The sequence below is a fragment of the Felis catus genome, chromosome B4 (assembly GCF_018350175.1).
Source record: "Felis catus isolate Fca126 chromosome B4, F.catus_Fca126_mat1.0, whole genome shotgun sequence".
In the NCBI taxonomy this organism is placed as follows: Eukaryota; Metazoa; Chordata; class Mammalia; order Carnivora; family Felidae; genus Felis; species Felis catus.
In genome coordinates, this window is record NC_058374.1 from 131,138,161 (window position 1) to 131,158,015 (window position 19,855).

Sequence of the window (19,855 nt, forward strand, 5' to 3'; positions counted from 1 at the left end):
CAGGAGAGGGAATGTCGTGAGCCGGTCGTCCGTCTTGCCTTCTCCACGCCCTTCCTGGAACTGGGGATGACGTCGGCCTCGTAAATCACACGGTGGGTGTATCCCCAGAAGTTGGAAGAGCCATTTTCCACGGCCGCCCCACCATTTTCACCTTCCCCCCAACAGTGCCCGTGGGTTCCGATCGCTCCACGTCCTCGCCAACGTTTATTTTTTGGTTTTGTGTGTGTGTGAGAAAAGTTATCCTGACGGGTGTGAGGTGCTATCTCATTGCAGTTCGGACTGGCCTCTCCCCAGTGGCGAGGGAGGCTGAGCGTCCCCGCGTGTGCCCATCGGCCTTTAGTACGTCTTCCCTGGAGAGGTGTCTGTTCAAGTCCTTTGCCCGTTTTTGAATCAGGTTGTTTGCTTTTTTTTTTTTTTTGATGTCTGTTTATTTGTCTGTTTGTTTATTTATTTATTTAGAGAACACGAGCAGGGGAGGGGCAGAGAGAGGGAGAGACCGAATCCCAAGCGGCTCTGGGCTGTCCGCGCAGACCTTGAACTCACGAACCGTGAGCTCATGACCTGAGCCGAAATCAAGAGTCAGACCCTCAGCCGGCTGAGCCCTGCAGGCCCCCCTGCTTTTTTATTGAGGCCGTTCGGGGAGTTCTCTGTAGGTTCTGGGCGTTCATTCCTTATCAGATATAAAGACTTAAAATAAATATTTCCTCCCATTCTGTGGGGTTTTTACTGTGTTGATGGTGGGGTTTGACTCACAACATTTTTAATTGTCATGGCTCGCCCAGGATGGGCGGCGAGGAGGCGAACTCGGACCATCTAAACGCAAATGCTGGTTCTTAGCTACAGACAGCCGGACAGATGGACAGGTGATGAAGGGATGGATGGAAATTGGATGGCGGGAGGTGGAGGGAGGCCGAGAGGGGGGACAAATGAACAGTCAGGGGGGGGATTCCATGGGAGGGCAGCCCAGCCCCTCCCCACCTGTCCCCCCAACAGGGCTGGGCTAGGGGGAGGCAAGTAGGGCATCACCTCGGGCACAGAATCTGACAGAACCCAAAAATTCACCAATCAGCGTAAATACTACTTTGTGCTATCTTCATAAATCAAAATCCGGGCAATAAATCATGGTGAACAAAACATCAACAACTCACATAAAGATAGGACCTGGGCCAGCCCTTGTACGACCCCAGCCCCCTCACCTTGGTCCAGGCCCTACCTACCTGTCCTCCTGGCATCTCCTGGCACCTCCCTGTCCCCTTCCGCCACCTGAGGCCAGCAATGGAAGGTCAGGAGCGACAGAGCCGAGAGGGAATGGGAGGACAGAGTCTCCAAGTTTCCAGGCCCGGCTCAGCCCGCGGTCAATGCCCAAGACCCCGGGGAAGCCCCAGGCTGTGGCTTCTCTGAGTGGCATCCCTGCGGCCACCACAGGGCGGAGCCCGCGGGCCGGCTTTGGTCTCCGGGGAAACCCAGGAAGAGGGAACCAAAGGGTCAGACCCTCCGGTGCCCCCCTGTCTGGTTCCTCTTCGCAACCCAGGCTCCCAGGAGCTGATGACCCCAGCCAGGCCCTCTCACTGCCCCAAGGCCGCAGTGCCCAGCGCTAGCTGCCTTTTGTGGCCCCTTCCAGGCAAACCCCCACGCCTTCCTTCATGGGAGGTGCCGTCATTATCCCTGCTTTTATGGAAAAGGAAACCGAGGCCCAGAGAGGGAGAGTATATGCCTTCTGGGCATGTCTAAGGGTGAAGTGAGCACACAGTCCCATCTTGTGGAGTTGGAGACCAAGGCTGAGCATGGCTGAGTGACTCAGCTCCCGTCGCACGGCCAGGAGGGACAGAGCCAGCAGGCGAAGCCCGGGTTGGCCTCTGTGCGGGCCCCGTGTTGTTTCTGTGCCCTCCTGTACCCTCGTGCCACCCCGTGTGACCCCCACCTGTCAGGGGTCCCGGCCTGCAGACTCGGGTCCAGATAGAAAGTTCTAGAAGGTGGGAGTCAGGAGCCCTTTGTCCCTCCCACCCTGGTGCTGACTTCGGCCAAGACGCATCCCCCATCTGTGCCAGGGTCGTCTCAGGACCCCATGGATCCAAGGCCACGCGGAGAAACCAGATGCGGCCTCCTCCCAGGCACACTCCCCGGTGTGGGCTGAGCCACAGAGCCTGGGCGGCAGCTGAGGGAACAGAAAAGACAGTAGGAGAAGAGAATGGAAACAAGACCCAGGGCGCTTGGGCCCCAGCCTCCCGCCCCTGCCACGGCCGTTCTCTTCCTTAAGGGGACAGACCCCAGACAGCCCCGAGGATCCTTCCAGCAGAAGCTTCAGGGATCACATGTTCACTGCAGTCACGGGCCGGTCAGGAGAGAACACGGACCGCTCAAGACAAAGAAGGATCGCCCTTCGTGCTGTAGCCTAGGGCAGAGGGAAGAGTGACAGGCGGTGGCCAGCTTCCAGAGGGTCTCCTGGGTCATGTTATGGAGTCTCCAAGCCACCTGGAGGTCCAGCCCCTGATGGTTTTTAAGGGAAGAATGATGTGACCAATTGGCTTTCAAAGCAGGAGGTCACGGCCGTGGGGTGGGGGTGATTCTGTCAACCCACAAGGAGCAGCTGGGTAGCCCCGGCCTTCCCCCCTACCCCCCGCCGCTGCGCCCATGAACCCGAGAGCTGAAGAGAAGAGACCAAAGCGGCAGAAAGGAGACCCATGAGGCCATGTGTAAACAGATCATTCCGTTAAAGTCTATAAATTACACTTTGGCGCAAAAACAAAAACAAAAAAGGCAGAGACCCCAGGATAGACTGCACCTGATACAAGTTTAAGGCCTCCGGTATCAGGTTTCAATCTTTTGAAGAACCGACAAAAACTCTAGAGGAGTGGAGAACTGATGTCCCAGAAATATGACTCAGTCTCAACCACAAGATCACAAAAGTCAGAACCAAACTCTGGGCCGGAATCCCTGCATATTGGCAACGGCACGCGCTGAGCCTCTGGTTCCTGGTCTGTAAACCCGCGAGGGCAGACGGGACGCGCCTGGGCCAGGGGAATCCTCTGGCCTTTCCCCCTCCAGCTGCCTTCCCCTCTGGGCCCTCCTCCCCTCCTGGGGTGTGGTGGGGGTGTGTGTGTGTGGGGGGGGGTATGGGTCCCTTCCTGCCACAAATGCCCGTGTCTCTGGTGGCCTGACTCAGGTAGAGTCGCTCCTTCTTAAAAACACCCTGCCCACCCCCACCCCAGCCCCGGGGGGGGACCCCACCTCTTGATCTGTTCTGGGCACCCCACCTCACTGCCTCCACTTCCTCGGCTCCCCCCGACCCCGCCTCACCACCTTCCACCCCGAGCCGCTAACCCACTGGGCGCTCAGAGACCTTCACTTCCCCAACACCCACCAGAGACACAGCTGAGCACTTCTTCAAAGGCCCTCATCTCAGGGTCTCTGACTATGCCTGGGTTTCCTCCGGGTCTCACCTGCTCCCTCCTCCCCACCCCCATCGCTGTAGTAGCATCCTCCCCCCCCCCCGCCCCTGCAGAGCCCCCCCAGGCTAACACCTTGGCTCCCACCTGCAGCCCCCTCCCACCCCCGTCCCACCCGCAAGCTGCAAATGCCTGGTGCTCTTTCCCAGGGTCCAGTGTGAGCACGGGCCCGCCTGGGCCAAAAGGGGTGAGCAGAGCCCTGGCGCGTGTGGTCATACAGGTACAGGCACCCGAGACGGCCGAGGCCATCTAGCGACCACCGCAGGGAGACACGGCCTCTGGCTTCCGCCAGACCTCAGCCCCAGCCCACCCCACCACACAGCCACCCAGGCTCCCTGGAGGCTTCTGCTCCTCCCAGGCCCCACTCCGGTGAGCTTTCCAGAAGGGACAGAGCCCCCTGCATGCACACGATCTGCCTGCATATGCTTGATGGGCAAATGTGTGTTCCTGTCCCCAGCAGAAGCTGCTGTCCCCAAACTCCTACCACCTGTGTCGGAAAGCGGAAGTGGAAGTCCGGGAGCAGCTGAGTGGAGGGTGGAGGCCTGGGAGGAGGCGTGGGGGGAGGGAGAGACCTGAGACAGAACTAATCCCACCCTCCGCCCCATCACAGCCTCTGAGCTTTTCCGTGCTGTTCCGCGAACCTGGAACAGCTCCACCACCACCTTCTCTGAAGCACAAACTCCTGCCTGACCTTCCGTAGCGTTCTCTCCTTTCTCGTACAAATAGCCAAGGCTCTGGCCGGGCGTCCCTGCCCTGGGAAGCCCCCACTGAGTGGGCTAAGAGCCCCCCAGCCCCAGGCTTATCACTGAGCGTTGGTGGTGGCGTTCGGGTTTGCACTCAGGAGCTCCCGGCCACCCACTCGGTGTGGAATGACAACCCTCACCTCGCGTCTCCCCTCCCCTCGACATTCCACCTTGCGAGTCCTAGGCTCAGATCAAAACACTTGGGGACCCTGGAAACACACACATCTCCAGCACCGAAGGGCCACGTCCTCGGACGTCTGAGCCGGGCGGCACCCCTAGGTACCGGCTGCATGCACCATATATGCCTGTGTCCTCAATCCTGAACCACGACCGGGGCGCCTGGGTGGCTCAGTCGGGCAAGTGGCCGACTTCAGCTCAGGTCATGATCTCGCGGTCTGTGAGTTCAAGCCCCGCATCGGGCTCTGTGCTGGCAGCTCAGAGCCTGGAGCCTGCTTCCGATTCTGTATCTCCCTCTGTCTCTGCCCCTTCCCTGCTTGCTCTCTGGCTCTCGCTCTCTCAAAAATAATAAATGTTAAAAAAAATTTTTTTTTTTTTTTAAATATTGAACGGCGACCTTCGCGTGTTTTGCTTTGGCGATCTCCTCCTCCCCCCAGGAGCGAAGGAGGCTTTCTTATCTGCCCTTTGGCAACAAGGAAACCGACTCACAGGGTCGAGTCACACGCCCCAGGCCACGTGGGTAGAGATGGGATGTGAGCCCAAGGCTCAGACTAACATAGAAAATGCAAAGGAGGCTGCCTGGGTGGCTCAGTCGGGTAAGCATCCAACTCTCGGTTTCGGCTCAGGTCATGATCTTGTGAGACTGAGTCCCACATCAGGCTCCGTGCTGACGGCGTGGAGCCTGCTTGGGATTCTCTCTCTCCCTCTCTCTCTCTGCCCCTCCCCTGCTCGTGCTCGCTCGTTGTCTCTCTCTCTCTCTCTCTCTCTCTCAAAATAAACATTTTAAAAAACGCAGAGGGGGCACCTGGGTGGCTCTGTCATTAAGCCTCTGACTTTGGCTCAGGTCACGATCTCACAGTTCGTGAGTTCAAGTCCCACATCAGGTGAGCATGAGCCCTGCTTCGAGTAAAACACAAGCTCTCTCTCTCTCCCTCTCCCTCTCTCTCTGCCCCTCACTCACTTGTGCCTCCCCCCGCTTCAAATAAATAAATAAATATTTTAAAAAATAAAAATAAATTTGGGGCACCTGGGTGGCTCAGTCGGTTAAGTGTCCAACTTTTGGCTCAGGTTTGTGAGTTCGAGTCCCGCGTCGGGCTCTGTGCGGACAGCTCAGAGCCCGGAACCTGCTTCAGATTCTGTGTCTCCCTCTCTCTCTGCCCCTCCCCTACTCCCGCTCTGTCTCTCCCTCTCTCTCAAAGATAAACATTTAAAAAAATTTTTTTAACAAAAATAAATTTTAAAATACAAAGAACGTTCAAATGACCTTAAATCCCACAAGCCAGAGAGAATATCTGTTAACATTTTGCTGAACATCCTTCCAACGTGTGTTTCCCTCCGAGGCTTCAAATGAATGAACCATGAGCCGGGTCCACCCATTTCTGTTGGCTTTCGTGTTGTTCTCCGCCCACCATTTTGCAGGTTTTGAAAAAGCGAATTGCTCATTAATATCACACACAAATTTATAAATCCAGCAATCCTTGAAAAACAGAGATCTGGCCTTCCTGGGCTCTTGTCATTTCGAGGCAATCGTCGGCTGGAGCTGAGGACCGCTTCGCACGGGACACATTCTATTTTGCCACAGTCCCCACCTTTCCCTATTGTGCCCCCAAGTAGGTCCACTGGCCTCACTCACTTACCTCCCTAACCCCCGTCAGGCTGACAACCTCTGCTCTAGGCATCTACGAGAGCCAACATCTGTCGAAAAGCTACAGCACACAACCACCACTCAAACGTGCCGGACGTGGGTTAACTTCTTTCATTCTCAAAGTAGTGATGTGGAATAAGCACTATTGTTAGGCCCATTTTACAGATGGGGAAACTGGGGCTCACAGAGGCTATATCAACTGCCCAAGACCACAGTCAGAAAGCGGCAGAGTCGGCCTTGGAACCCCGGGCAGTCTGGCTCCAGAGTCTGTCTCCTTCCTGTATGCAAAGACGCACCCCACACTCAGCTCCGGATTGAGGGTAATGTTCCATACCAATCAATATAGTCTAGGATCATCTAAATAATAAAAATAAAAACAAGAGAAACTAAAACAAAGCAAAACAAAACAAAAAACAAAGCAAGAGTAGACATTTGTTGCCTTTATCCACCCAGTGTTGGTTCCTTTAAGGAACAGCCCTTCTCTTGGTGGTTCTGGTGTGGCTGTCCCCCAGCCCCTCTCCCCACCTCCTCCTTGACCAGGAGGCTGGACATGTGACCCGGTCCTGACCAATCATGGCATTCCTCCCATGATGTTGCAGGGGATTGGTCCAGAGGTGGGCACATGACCCAGGCCTGGCCAATCAGAGTCTTTCCCTGAGAATTTTTTTTGGTAGGCTGTCTTTCCAAGGTCAAAGGTGATCTGATGTGAGCCTGTCCCTGTCTGTGTGGCCAGGCTGGCTGTCCTATGGAGAAAACCCATCTAAGCCAGAGAAAGAAACAGCTCAGACAGACTGAGAAAATGAGAAAGAGAGAGAGGGAGGGAGATTTTGAGCCTCTGATATCCATGTCCCCAAGGCCAATCACATCTCTGACTCTCCAGGAACTGAGCCAGTAAATTCCAGCTTGAGCTAGACTGAGTTATATTTACTTAAAACCAAAAGATGCTTGAATTCAACATCCTCATTATTCTCTTTAATGACTCACACTGGCCCATCATATGGGCTCAGCATAATTTATTAACCATTCAGTCCCCGATGAGCATTCGACTGCCACCAAGTTCCCAAATTTCCCCGCCACCAGCGACGTGGAGAAGATCCTTTGTGTACCCATCCTTTTCCACATGTGTGCAATTATCTCATTAGGGGCAATTTCTAGACATGAACTTTAACGTCAAAGGGTGCTCTGCTGCCCTTGACCCCCATCTCTGCCTTTGGCTCACTAAGTCATGGACCATCCCCCAGGCCCAGCTTCCTCCTGTCCCTCTGTGCAAGTGGCCAAACCTGGACAAGGAATGACAGGTCTGAGGGATACTGGGCACATTTGGAAGACTCACTTGCAGCAGGGGTCTCACAGGCCAGAGCCTCAGCAGTCCCAAGATTCAGGGGTGGCCCATCTGCCAGACAGAGCCTGCCTCCAGTTCCAAGCCATGAGAAATCAGAGAAAATTATGAAAGGGAGGGGCCTCAGAGAGGACTAATCCCAGACACACACCCTACCCACCACCTGCCATGTCCCACTTGGCCCAGTGGACTCAACCACGTGCCCTGCATGGACCAGGATATTTGTCTGCCTTGTGCCAATGCCAAGAAGAGTGCGTGGCACATAGTAGGCCTTCAGTAAACATCTACTGAATGGATGCGAATGGATGGATGGATGGGTGGATGGACGGATGGATGGATGGACGGACAGATGGATGGATGGGTGAATGGACAGACAGATGGACAGATGGATGGACGGACATGTGGATGGATGGATGGACATATGGATGGGTGGATGGATGGATGGATGGATGGACAGACAGACATACAGACGGATGGATGGATGGACGGACAGACGTACAGGAGGATGGATGGATGGATGGATGGATGGATGGATGGATAGATGGATGGATGAATAGATGGATGGATGGATGGACATATGGATGGGCGGATGGATGGATGGATGGATGGACAGACAGACATACAGACGGATGGATGGATGGATGGACAGACGTACAGGAGGATGGATGGATGGATGGATGGATGGATGGATGGATGGATGTACAGGCAGATGGATGGATGGATGGATGGATAGATGGATGGATGGATGAATAGATGGATGGATGGATGGACAGACAGACGTACAGACAGATGGATGAATGGATAGATGGGTGGATAGATGAGTGGATGGATGGATGGATGGATGGATGGATGGATGGATGGATGGACAGGCAGACGTACAGACAGATGGATGGATGGATAGATGGGTGGATGGATGAGTGGATGGATGGATGGATGGACAGACAGACAGAGAGACAGACGGATGGATGGATAGATGGATGGATGGATGGATGGACAGATGGATGGATGGGTGAATGGACAGACAGATGGACAGACAGACGGATGGATGGATGGATGGACATATGGATGGATGGATGGATGGATGGATGGATGGACATACAGACAGATGGATGGATGGATGGATAGATGGGTGGATGGATGAGTGGATGGATGGATGGATGGATGGATGGATGGATGGATTACTCTAACTGTGCAGCCCAAATGGGTTCAAGGGCAAATTCTGCCCCTTACTCACTCATTAGCCCTGCCTCCTCCAGGTCTCAGTGACCCCACATGTAAATGAGGTCATTGAATTAAACCATCTCTAGGCTCCTTCCAGCTCTCTCGCCTTCAAACCAGCTGTGCCCAACAGGTGAGGAATTCTGAGCTTTGGGGCCACAGAAAGCGTCACCTACATGGTTTTGCTACAATTGGATTCAAGGGCTGGACCTTTCCTATCTCTTCCCCGAGGGGAGGACAGGCCACCAAACTTCTTTCTAAATGTTCGAAGGGATGCTTGGGTAAGTTCAGAGTGGGAATGAGGTCAGCACAGGGCTTGAATCCGAGCTTGCCTCTTCCTGGCTGTATGACCTTGAGCAAGTAACTTAACTCAGTTTTCACCCCTATAAAACAGGGATAGTAATACGCTTTGTTGGGTTGTGGAAAAGCTTAAATGGGAGGATATACAAGCACTTGGCACAGTTCCTGGCTTGAGGTGAGCACTCCATAAATGGTAGTGGTGGCCATCTGAAGACTTCCCAAACTCTGTGTTTGGAGACTGCTGTGAGGTGTCCCATCACCAACTAGGGACCAGCTATGGATGGCCATATCGTTCACATGGAGGAAGCAGAACCCCGTTTTGGGAAAAAGCGCTGACCTCAAGCCGCACAGAACCTCAGGAATAGGCCTTTAAGGGGAGCCCTTCCCATCTGCGTTCTTCTCCCTACCTGAAATTCGGGCACAATGGCTGGAGATCAGGCAGCCATTTGGGGCCATGAGACCTTTGGGGTAGAAGCAAGTTGCCAGGCTTCTCTGAGAACAGTCCTACATTACCTCCTTCAGGCTTCTTTCTCATAAGGGAGGAATATGGCTCTAATTTCTTTAAACCATTGTTATTTGGGTTTTCTGTTTCATATAAACAGACCCAATTTTATCTGTCCCCGTTTTGCAGACGACAAAAAGCAAAGCTTGGTTGGGAGAAGGTGACACAGCTGGCAAGTGTTGAGTCGGACTGACTCGAGGTCTCTACGGTTTACCTACTATGGATTCTACCAAACGCGTTGCCGCCCACAATGAGAGGGTCCCTCCCTCCCAGGCTACCTGCCTCTATGCGATTAGACGTGACCAGGGCTGTCGGGACAGAGGGAAGGAAGGTGTAATCACGAGAAAGCTTCACAGAGAAAGTGGTGTTTGAGCTGAATCTTCAGAGAATGAGAGACTATCAATCACGCGAGGTGCTGTTCACCAGGAATGCACAAGAAAAGATTTTGCTCAGGGCTTTTACTGGGGGCTGGTCACGTAGGCAGCCCCTGCCCAGCATACACCAAACTTCTAGACCCCCGGAAGGAAAGCAGGTGGTCAGCATAACCCACGTTGTTTGCACGGTTTAGGCTCGGCGAGCCACTCTTATCAGGGAACGGCAGGAACCCACCGGAAGCCCAAGTTGCCAGAAGCCAGCCCAAAGCCAGACTTGCAAGCATGCTTTGTAAAGGATGGCAGTCCCGGACCTGCTGTGTTCATTTCTCTACGCAGGGTATGACGCCTTCCTCCGCATTTCTGGTTTTGAGGTGACCCAGGAAATGGTGTTTTGTGCCTCAGACCCAGATTTGCAGAGAAAAAAAAAGGCTAGTTTACTACGCAGATCACTTCGACGAGTTTTCCCAGAGAATCACGTTGCGTCGCCGAAGAGCCAAAGGTGGGAAGGGGGCCGCTTCCAGGAGTCCTGAGAGCACAAGGCTGGCCGGGGGTGGGCCTGGCCCCTGGCCCTGAGCTGGCCACTGACTCGAGTTCCAACTCCGTCAAGCATGTCCCAGAGATGAGCCTCATGCAAGCGTTCGCTTCCATGAAAGGAAGGCGTTGGATTGCACCTGTATCAGCAAGCTTTCACTGCATAACAAGCCCCCCCCCACACACACACACCGAAACGCACAGACATTTGTCACATCTCACAGTGCCGTGGGGCAGCCATGTGGGTTGGGCTCCGCGGAGGGGTCCCTCTTCCGGTGTCGCCCGGGCTCACTCAGGAGGCTGCAACCGGGTGGCGGTCAGGACAGCTGGGCCTTTCTCCGCATGGCCTCCCGTCCTCCAGCAGGCGAGCCCGCAGGCTGGTTCTCATGGCCAAGTAGCCAGATGCGAGGGGAAGTGACAGACTCTCCCTCCAGATGGGAGGAGAGGCGGCGTAGCCGTGCAGAGGGGTGTGCACACGGGGAAGGGTGGAAAGTGCAGCCAACTTTGACAGCAACCAAGATATCCCCCCCATGTTCCTTTCATTCGTTCATTCATTCATTCATTCATTCATTGCTTTTCTCAGACACCGAGACACAGAGGTGACCCTGTCCTCATGGAGCCTCCAGACTAGTGGGGAAACAGACGAATAAATCGAGGTGGGCTGCAAAGTTTCACCGAGGAAGCATTTCTATTTATTTTTATAGATTTTTTTTTAACTGTCTTTATTTATTTTGAGCGAAAGAGAGAGCGCAAGCGGAGGAGGGGCAGAGAGAGAAGGAGACAGAATCCAAAGCAGGCTCCAGGCTCTGAGCTGTCAGCACAGAGCCCGACGCGGGGCTCGAACTCACAAACCATGAGATCATAAGCTGAGCCTAAATCAAGGGTGGGGCGCTTAACCCACGGAGCCACCCGGGCGGCCCTAGAAATTTCTTCACACGATACTTTTTTCCCCACGAAGACGTTGGCTCGATCGGCCAGAAAAGGCAGAAGCAATGAAATTGGGAATTTTCACCAGGAAGAAAATTAAAAACAAAAGGGGAAAGAAGGTGGGGTTTATTGAGTACCCACTATGTCCCGAGCATCTTACGGACACTCTCCCCCCTCGTCTTTTCTATAACCAGAGGTGAGTAGTATTATCCCCCTTTTATAGGTAAGCACACTGAGGCTCCTTGCAAAGAAGCGGCTTGTCCAACCTCTCACAGGTCCCGAGTGGCAGAGCTGAGCGTCCCACGGCCGCATCTGGCCCCCAAGTCGATATGCGACAATAGAACAGCTGCAAAGGAGCTTCACATTTGACTAGGAGCTTCCTAGCAGCCTGAGGGAAAAGGGACACTAAACATATGGCCGAGTGGTCACTAGACAGGAACCAGCCAGACATGTCACGGAGGGGAAGCAAAGCCTTTCCTGGCACTGAATGCATTTTCCTTTTCCCCAAGTAGATGAAAGATAGCTTGTGGGTAGGGTGGACTCTTTGGGGCCCCGCTGACCAAAGGTTTTATCTGGGGAGGTTGCTAAGTAAATGGCCCATCATCCCACATTATCCCCTAGGGAAGACTGTGCGCCCTCCAGCAGCCATCATCCTCTGTGTGTGCACGGGTGCAGGTGTGTGTGTGTGTGTGTGTGTGTGTGTGCACGCGCACGTATGTGTTTCTCGCTCTCACTTTCTCTTTTTACCCCCAACCCCTCCCTCTGTTTGTCTCTTTTGCCTCTAAATCTCCCCAGCCCACACCCAAAAATGCAAAGAGTCCCTGCCACACGAAACTCTGCTGGTTTTAGGAAGTGTTGCTGCTTCAAGAGCCTGCACACCGGGTCCCGGCAGACAGGACTTCCTCCCCACGCGGGGCTGGGAGGGGCCACCCGGAAGGGGCCTGGTGTAGCCTCGGTGACACATCTCTGCCTGGTCAGCTTGAGCAGCAGCTGGGTCAGCAGGCGACGGGAGCGGAGGCCACCCTTCCCCGGGGCTTCAGGATGGACTTGTGCCACCCAGGTAAGCACCCGGGGCCGACCTCTCCGGGCCTCAGTTTCCTCCTCTGTAAAATGGGGGCAATAGTGCCTGCCTCCCAGGATCCTGGACGGAATCCATATGTAAATAGATGTAAGACAGGGTGGAGATGCAGAAGCATGCGACAAATGTTTACGAGCTCAGGCTAAGTGCCAAGCTGTGCCCCAGGTGCTGGGAGAACAGGGAACAAAGCAGGCCCTGTCCCTGCCCTCCTGAGCTCACGCTCTACAGGGGGAGACAGACATAGAGGTATTAATGTAATATGTCAGGGGGTGACAGGCAGGACGAAGGACAGTCAAGTAGGATAAGGGACATGGGAGGGGGTGGTCGAGGAGACCTCAGAAAGAGACACCATTTGGGCAGAGACCTGAAGGAAGGAGGGAGTGATCCCTGTCGGTTTCTGGGGAAGGAATATTCGGGGGGGGGGTGCAGGGGAAGGAATGACCAGTGCAAGGAAGGTTGCTTGAGTTGAAGATGGTGATGTTGGTGATAATGGCCGTCTGGGTGGCACAGGGGCCCTGAAGCTCCTGTTTGGACTTTAAGGGTGGGGGGATGAGGGTGGCCTCTGGGGAGGCTGAGGACACCACCTAGAGTGCCAGTGGAGGGGGCCAGAGAGGAGCAGCAGAGAACCATGGCTGAGCCCCTCCCCAGTGAGCAGGACCGCGTGTCTGGGGGAAAGAGGAGAGACATGTGTACGGTTGGTAGGGAAGAGAACTGCATTCCTGCAAGGCAGAGGGAAGAAGAGGGACAAAGTCTCTGTGCCCTGCACTCGGAATGTCCCAGCATCAGGGCGCCTGGGTGGCTCAGTCGGTTAAGCGTCCAACTTCTGCTCAGGTCATGATCTCACAGTTTGTGGGTTCGAGCTCCGCATCGGGCTCTGTGCGGACAGCTCGGAGCCCTGGAGCCTGCTTCGGATTCTGTGTCTCCCGCACGGCCCCCTCTCTGCCCCCCCTACACTCGCACTCTGTCTCTCTCTAACAAATAAATAAACATTAAAAAAAAAAGAAAAAGAAAAAGAATGTCCCAGCATTGCCTGGAAATCCAGAAGACGAGGGCTTCCAGGAGCTGTCCAGTTCCCCAAGTTCAGATGACGTCAAGCCCGTTAGCAACAGAACCCTTTCTTCAAACAAAACCTAACACCGAGCAGTCTGACCCCGCCCACCGCGCCTCCCCTGACCCCACGGGCTCTGGGGAACATGGTTAGAGAACCACCCTTCCCTTTCAACAGCTTTTGGGCTTTGGATGGCAGGTGGCTCCCAGACCGTACAGGCTCCATGAATAGGTCTTAGGTGGAGACTAGATGACAAGGCGGGGACCCAGCGGGGAACAGCGCCTGGTTTAAGATTACCTGGCAGATACGAAGTGATGGGTCCTTAAGAAGAGGGATGGTTGTCCCCATCACGAGGACACTGAGGCTCACGGAGGTTTACTGCGGGAGAGGACTGACTTACTTGAAGTCAGGGGGCCAGTAAGTGGCAGGGCAGGGACAAGAACCTGAGAGGAGAGACAGCCACGGGTTAGCCCGGGCTGCGGAAGGTGCAGCCCAGAAGGCGGGCTGCTGCTTTGCTTCGGGCTGGCCCTGGGAGGGAAGGGATTGAGTGAAGTCAACGCAGGCGGTCTGTTGGGAGATTTCAGGTCTCCACGGATTGGTTCATTCATTCATTCATTCATTCGTGCTATAAGCAGTCCTCCGGCGTGCAGGGTCTGTGCTGGGCAGTGCTGGGGACAGCAGGCCCAGCCCTGGGGGAGGCTGCTGGTCCAGGACATGGGGGAGTGGGAGACAGACCCTCAGATCCTGCAGGACGATGACCCAGAGCAAACGAGGAAGCGACTCCTTCCACGTGGGAGAGGGGGAGATCTCGGAAAACTTCCTGGAGGAGTCGGGTCCCCCAGGGCGGCCTCCCCGCCTGCCTCCCGTGTGTTCAGGCCTCCTCCCCCCAGGGCCTGCCGGGAAGGTGAGCGGTCCAGGCAACAAAACCTCTGTGTGACCAAAGACAGCACCTTTGGGCTGGTGCAGGGAGGCCGGGGAATAGTTAAAAATAGAGGCAGCTTGGCTCTGGGGGTGGGGAGGAAGCCACACGTCGCCCACAGAGCCTCGGGGGCCGGGGCGAGGAACAGCTCCGCCAGACACCCCCTCCTGCCCCAGAGTCCCCCCCCCCCAGACTCTGAGGAGCCTCTGCCCTCGGGCCCCCAGGATAGCGCCCTCCTCCTGCCCTGGAAAGGGGAAGCTGGGCCAGCTGTCCTGGAAACGGGCCTGCGAGCAGAAAGATTTCTAAAAATATGATGGGAAAGAGGAAGGACAAAGGGGAAGTAAGGAGGAGTTGGGGAGGTAGATGGCCGGGGTGGGCACCAGGGCACTGACAGCTGGCCTGGGCACCGTGCAGAGGGCAGCCGCAGCCTACAGCGTGGCGGGGGTGGGGGGGTGGGGGGCGTCCAAAAGCAGCCTTCGTGAGGCGGGAAAATCACCGAGCCCAGGGCGGAGTCAACAGAGTTCACGGTGGCGGCTGTTATCATTATCGTGTTGTTATTTTGCGTGTTTCATGAGCGCTGTTACTAAAACCCGACTCCACGGGGCGGGCGCCTGGGTGGCTCCGTCGGTGGAGCCCCTGACCAGCTCAGGTCATGATCTCGCGGTTTGTGAGTTCGGGCCCCACGTCGGGCTCGCGGCTATCAGGACAGAGCCTGCTTCGGGTCCTCTGTCCCCCTCTCTCTGCCCCACTTGTGCTCTCTCTCTCTCTCTCTCTCTTTCTCAAAAGTAAACAAACATTAAAAAAAATTTTTTTGTTAATTAAATCCAACTCCCACGAGCTGCTTCGGTGCTTGAAACCCCAGCGTCACCAGGCTCAGACTCAGAAGTGGCCACTCTGACCGTGCGTCCTTGTCGCCCTCCTTGAACCTCAGTGTCCTCAGCTCTGAAATGGGGAGAAATCCCCGCTTTGAAACAGACAGGTGAAGGGGCGCCTGGGTGGCTCAGTCGGTTAAGCGTCCGACTTCAGCTCAGGTCACGATCTCACAGTCCGTGAGTTCGAGCCCCGCGTCGGGCTCTGGGCTGATGTCTCAGAGCCTGGAGCCTGTTTCAGATTCTGTGTCTCCCTCTCTCTGACCCTCCCCTGTTCATGCTCTGTCTCTCTCTGTCTCAAAAATAAATAAACGTTAAAACAAACAAAAAAAAAAAGAAACAGACAGGTGAAGGGGTGGAAAACCCTGGGCTTCACGTGACAGGGGCCACCTGTTGGGGGGGTCAGAATCCCTCCAGAAGGGGACAGGGGATCTAGGGGGTCCATGAACATGCCTGCCAAACCACAAAAGAAGCTCTGTGAAGAAAAACTGCAGACAGCCCCCTCCCCACGCCCTCCCACTGTCCTGAGAAAACTCACCACGCACGCCTATGCCTCAGTTTCCCCAGCTCTGGAGAGTTGGCTTTGTTTTCTCTCTTCCCCCCACCTCCCGCCAAAAAAACAAGGCATCATTCTGCATCTGGCCTTCATTCTCAAACAGGAGCCACGGTCAGCACTTCCGGTCAGAACAACCAGGGACTAGTACCTGGTGGGGTTTGGATGATTTGCGCGAAGATATCTGCCGTCGGAAGACCAACATCAGGGCTGTGGCCTCGGGAGTCCTGGATGGGCCTGGGTGTGACCCCCAGCTCCAGCACCTTCCAGCCGTGTCACCTCGGACGCAGGACAGGAGGGCACCTGAGAGGGGAGACGCTGAGCAGGGGTGACGAGGCAGAGGGCGGAAGGAAAGGCATTCGAGATACAGGGAACAGCCTGTGCGTGCGGAAGCCTGTGGAGAGGGCGCACGTGGGAGCAAGTGGAGGACGTCCAGGAGGCCTCAAGCCGGGGGCGGGGGCGGCGCAACGTCAGTGGAAGATGGGGCCCTGCCTGCCCAACCGGGGGGCCCGGAAGACTCGGGGTGTCATCCCCAGGACAACGGGACGCCGCGGGAGACTGGATGGGAGGTGCCGAGTGGAGGCCGGGAGACACAGGGTCCAGGGACACGCCGAGGTCGGGGTGGGGGTGGGGGTGGGGCCGTGGAAACGAAAGGAGATGGAGGGGGCGTGGCCCGGGGGAGACACGAGGGTGAGAGAGGGGTGCATGTCAGTGTGCTTCAAAGAGCTGTGAGATCGAGTGACATCATTTACACCGAGCCGCTGGCACAAAGCAGGTGTTTTTGAGGCAAAGGTCAATGGGAGACTCTTCCTTTGCCACCCCCCACCTCCTCCCTGGAAACGGGGCTCTCTGGGCCTGCGGAGCCCAGCGTTGCAGGGACAGAAAGCAAGACTCCCAAGAGGGCCACCAGGAGGAGGGCACATGGCGCCACTCCTCGTCCCTCCTGGGTCCGTGTCAGTGACCTGCGGGGGCCAGAACACCACCTGATGGCTGCTGGGTTAGGTTGCATCCTGCGTCCTGGAGGACGGTGCCCCATCCAAGCAGGACATCAGCTCCAAGCTGACGCTTTGTTCCACCAGGCTGGCAGCTTCCGGGGGGCGAAGTGGTCCCAGAGGACCAGCGGATCCCCTGGCCGGATGCTCCTCCCACGCCTGCCTTCTTGTGAAGAGAGCCCCTTGGTCCAGCATGACGTTGTGCAGTACTCGACACCTGACGACCCCTGGACAGTGGCGCTGGCCGAGGCTCTGTGAGAAGGAAGGGCCCCCCGCACGTCCGGACCACGTGAGGCTTCCGGTCAAGATGGATCGCTGGCCTTTAGGAGTAGAAGGGATCCTTTGCCATCCCATTGCCTCCCGAGTTGGCTGATGGGTCTTCGAGGGGAAACAGTGGGTCTCTGTTCCCGGCAGCTCAGAGATTCAGAGGCGGCGATAGCTTGGGAAGCTCGGGTGGGTGGCTTCTCATGTAGCCTCCACCGGGGCCACGTGGCTACTGCACTCGTGGACAGTTGTACCAGCACTGGGCTGCCGGTCAGAGCCTGGCTGAGGTCACCGGCCGACTCGTTCCGTCTGCCTGGCGGTGCAGTTTCTCTCCTGTGCCGGATGGTTGCTGCGCAGCACCGGTGGGCGTCACAAAAATCTTCATCCCCCGGGTCCACTCCTAGGGGACCACCCACTTGCCTCCTCCCCAGACCCCCCTACTCCCAATCTTCCGATCTTCCTCCTTCCCAGCCTCCGAGAAGTCAAGCCACCCTCTCCTGTTCACTGTTAACCTTAAAAAAAAAACAAAACTGCCAGCTGTTTTCCCGGCCAAGGAGGGGTTTATTCCAGAAGAGTATTAGAACCACCATCCAGGACAAGCAAGCTATGGCAAAACCCTCGGCGAGTCCGAAGGACAGAGAGAGGAGTCGCTGTTAGGAAAGGGGAGTCGGAAAGGCTGCGCGATAAACAACAAGTCCATCGGAGTTAACTGGGGGCTCCAGGCGTAGTGGCTTTTCACGGGCTGAGTTGTGACTTTCTCATTGGCTGGGCTGTTTGCACACCATAATTGCAGACGTCAATTTGCAAATTGCACGTCAATTTGCCCACCGTAAATGCAGACGTGTTCTTGCTGGGGGCCGTTGCTCTTTGCACATGAAATGGGTGGCCAGGCACCCTCCCCAGAGTCCTGCTCACTGGGAGCCTTTCTCACCCCTGTCTCTCCAGGACACCTTTGGGCAGGGGTCAACAGCTACCCAGCGTTTACGTGTCCCCAAACACAAAGCCACCCATTCTGGAACCAGGTTGGGGCGCTTTGCTCCTTTGCCAGAGAGATCACAAGGGACCTACCCATGCAGACAAAGTGGGAGCCAAGGGACCGGGTGCGACAGCCGTGGATGGCATAGGGGCCTGGGTGATGTGTTCACGGAGCTTACTGGAACCTTCTGGTTTTATTCGCACTTGTTCCTCCTCAGGGAGCCACTTGTGAAGGACTGTTGTTGTGCTCACTTGACTTTATGACCTGGTGGCTCACCCAGAGCCATCTTAACTGCTTGACCGAGGGAATCATCGTATACAGTTGTCATCGCATTTCAGGACCCTTCTTGCTGGGCACCCAGCTTCTCCTTCAGTCCGTAGAGCCTGGGTGTGAGGACTGGCTCAGGTCCAGAAACTGGGCGAAAGGTCTTGGCTTTTGATGCAGTGGCTGTCCTTGGGGAGGGCCATATCCTCGGGTGAGGCAGTTTCATTCGGCTGAGTTAAGTTTCTGGGGAGGAGGAAATTCAGCTGTGCCATCAGCAGGCTACCCCCAACCCTACCCCCAGCCACTGAAAGAAATGGGTGCCTTGATCCTGAAGGGGAGAGCTGATGGCACAATGCAGCATCCATTATACGTGCATTGGACCCTTCCCACGTGTCGAATACTTGCTTGGTGCCTCGCCGTCTCAACACCCAGTTTCCATCTCCAATCCAAGATGGCAGCTCGGTCAGTGGGAGGGAAAGGTAGGGACAGGGAGCCTTTAATTTTCTCTCTGCTTTCATTTGGGAGACATAAGGGCTGTCCTTGCAAAACCTTAAAGAAAGGTGACCGGTTATTCCCTAAAGCTAGGACTTAAAGAGTTGGGGAGAGTATGGACAGACAGACGGGAGAAGGCATCCCAGGATCGAGGAACAGCATGGGCAAAAGTGGGAAAGTAAGACAGAGACAGTGTGGGGGGAGTGAGGAGCCGGCAGGCTAGACTCCCAGGCTCTTACTGAGAATAGTGGAAGACAAGGCCGGCTAGAGAGGCCGGGACTGTGGAGGACCAGGAGGAGAACTCTTCCCCTCTAAGCACCAGGGAGCCCGTGGAGATTTTGGCCAAGCGAGTGTTGTGGATGCAACAGGAAACGCGAGGGGTTAGAGGTGAGCCAGCCGACGCCAGTGCGGGAATTGTCACAGCACCTTGCACAGAATGCCAGCACACACGCGTCTCCTTTCATTCCGGGTAACCAGAAAAGAGCCCAGGCTTCGTAGCCAGCCCAATCCAAGCCCCACCCGGGCTGAGTAGCTTGTCCCTGTGGAGCCCTGGCCGGGTCACCTCATCTCTCTGAGCCTCAGTGTCTGGAGCAGGAGCTGCGAATTGTCCCCCCACCCCCAAAGCCAGTCTCCCCATCTTATACGGTCGCAATGGTGTCAGGACCGCCATGCTAAAGGCTCATTTCCCGGCCTCCCTTGCAGCTAGGTGTGGTCATGTGACTCTGTCTGACCAATGGCCTGGGAGGCAAAATGATACCCCACTCCCTGGTTGTGCAAATAAATACGCGGCCAAGTGAGCTAACCAAGCGATCTGGGGAAAGAGCAGATGAAAATGCCCAGGAAGGATGAATGCCGTCCGCTAGTATTTTGAGTACCTGCTACGCGTCAGCTCTTTCTAGGGGGCGGAGGATGCAGCGGTGAGCAAAATTCTTGAAGGTTCTGCTGTCATGATGCTGAGAGTATAACGAGTAGAGCACGAAAGGCGCAAATCAACAAGATGGTGGGGGTGGGGGGGAGGGGAATGTCCCCAGAGGGTACAAAGCTGGGCGGGGAGGGGAGGGGAGAGGAAGGGAGCAAGCCAGGGACCCCCCCATCCCCGTTCTTCTCTCTCCAGACCCAGCGGAGCTGAGCAGTGGGGAGACAGAGGAACTACAGCAGATCAAATGGCACCGGAGGCAGCTTCTGGAAGACATCCAGG

At 55.8% G+C, this 19,855-nt stretch overlaps 1 protein-coding gene across 3 annotated transcripts in view; it reads left to right on the forward strand.

Annotated features, from left to right (window-relative positions):
• The first annotated feature begins 12,082 nt into the window (after positions 1-12,082).
• The window catches only part of CYTH4 (cytohesin 4), a 29,000-nt gene continuing 21,227 nt past the window's right edge, over positions 12,083-19,855 (forward strand). The window contains exons 1-2 of one of the 3 annotated variants that reach the window (XM_003989240.6): positions 12,083-12,262; positions 19,772-19,854. In XM_003989240.6, the coding sequence (XP_003989289.2) occupies positions 12,244-12,262; positions 19,772-19,854 (102 nt within the window). In that variant the 5' untranslated portion in view covers positions 12,083-12,243. The other 2 variants (XM_045062326.1, XM_045062327.1) reach the window with 2 other exon arrangements.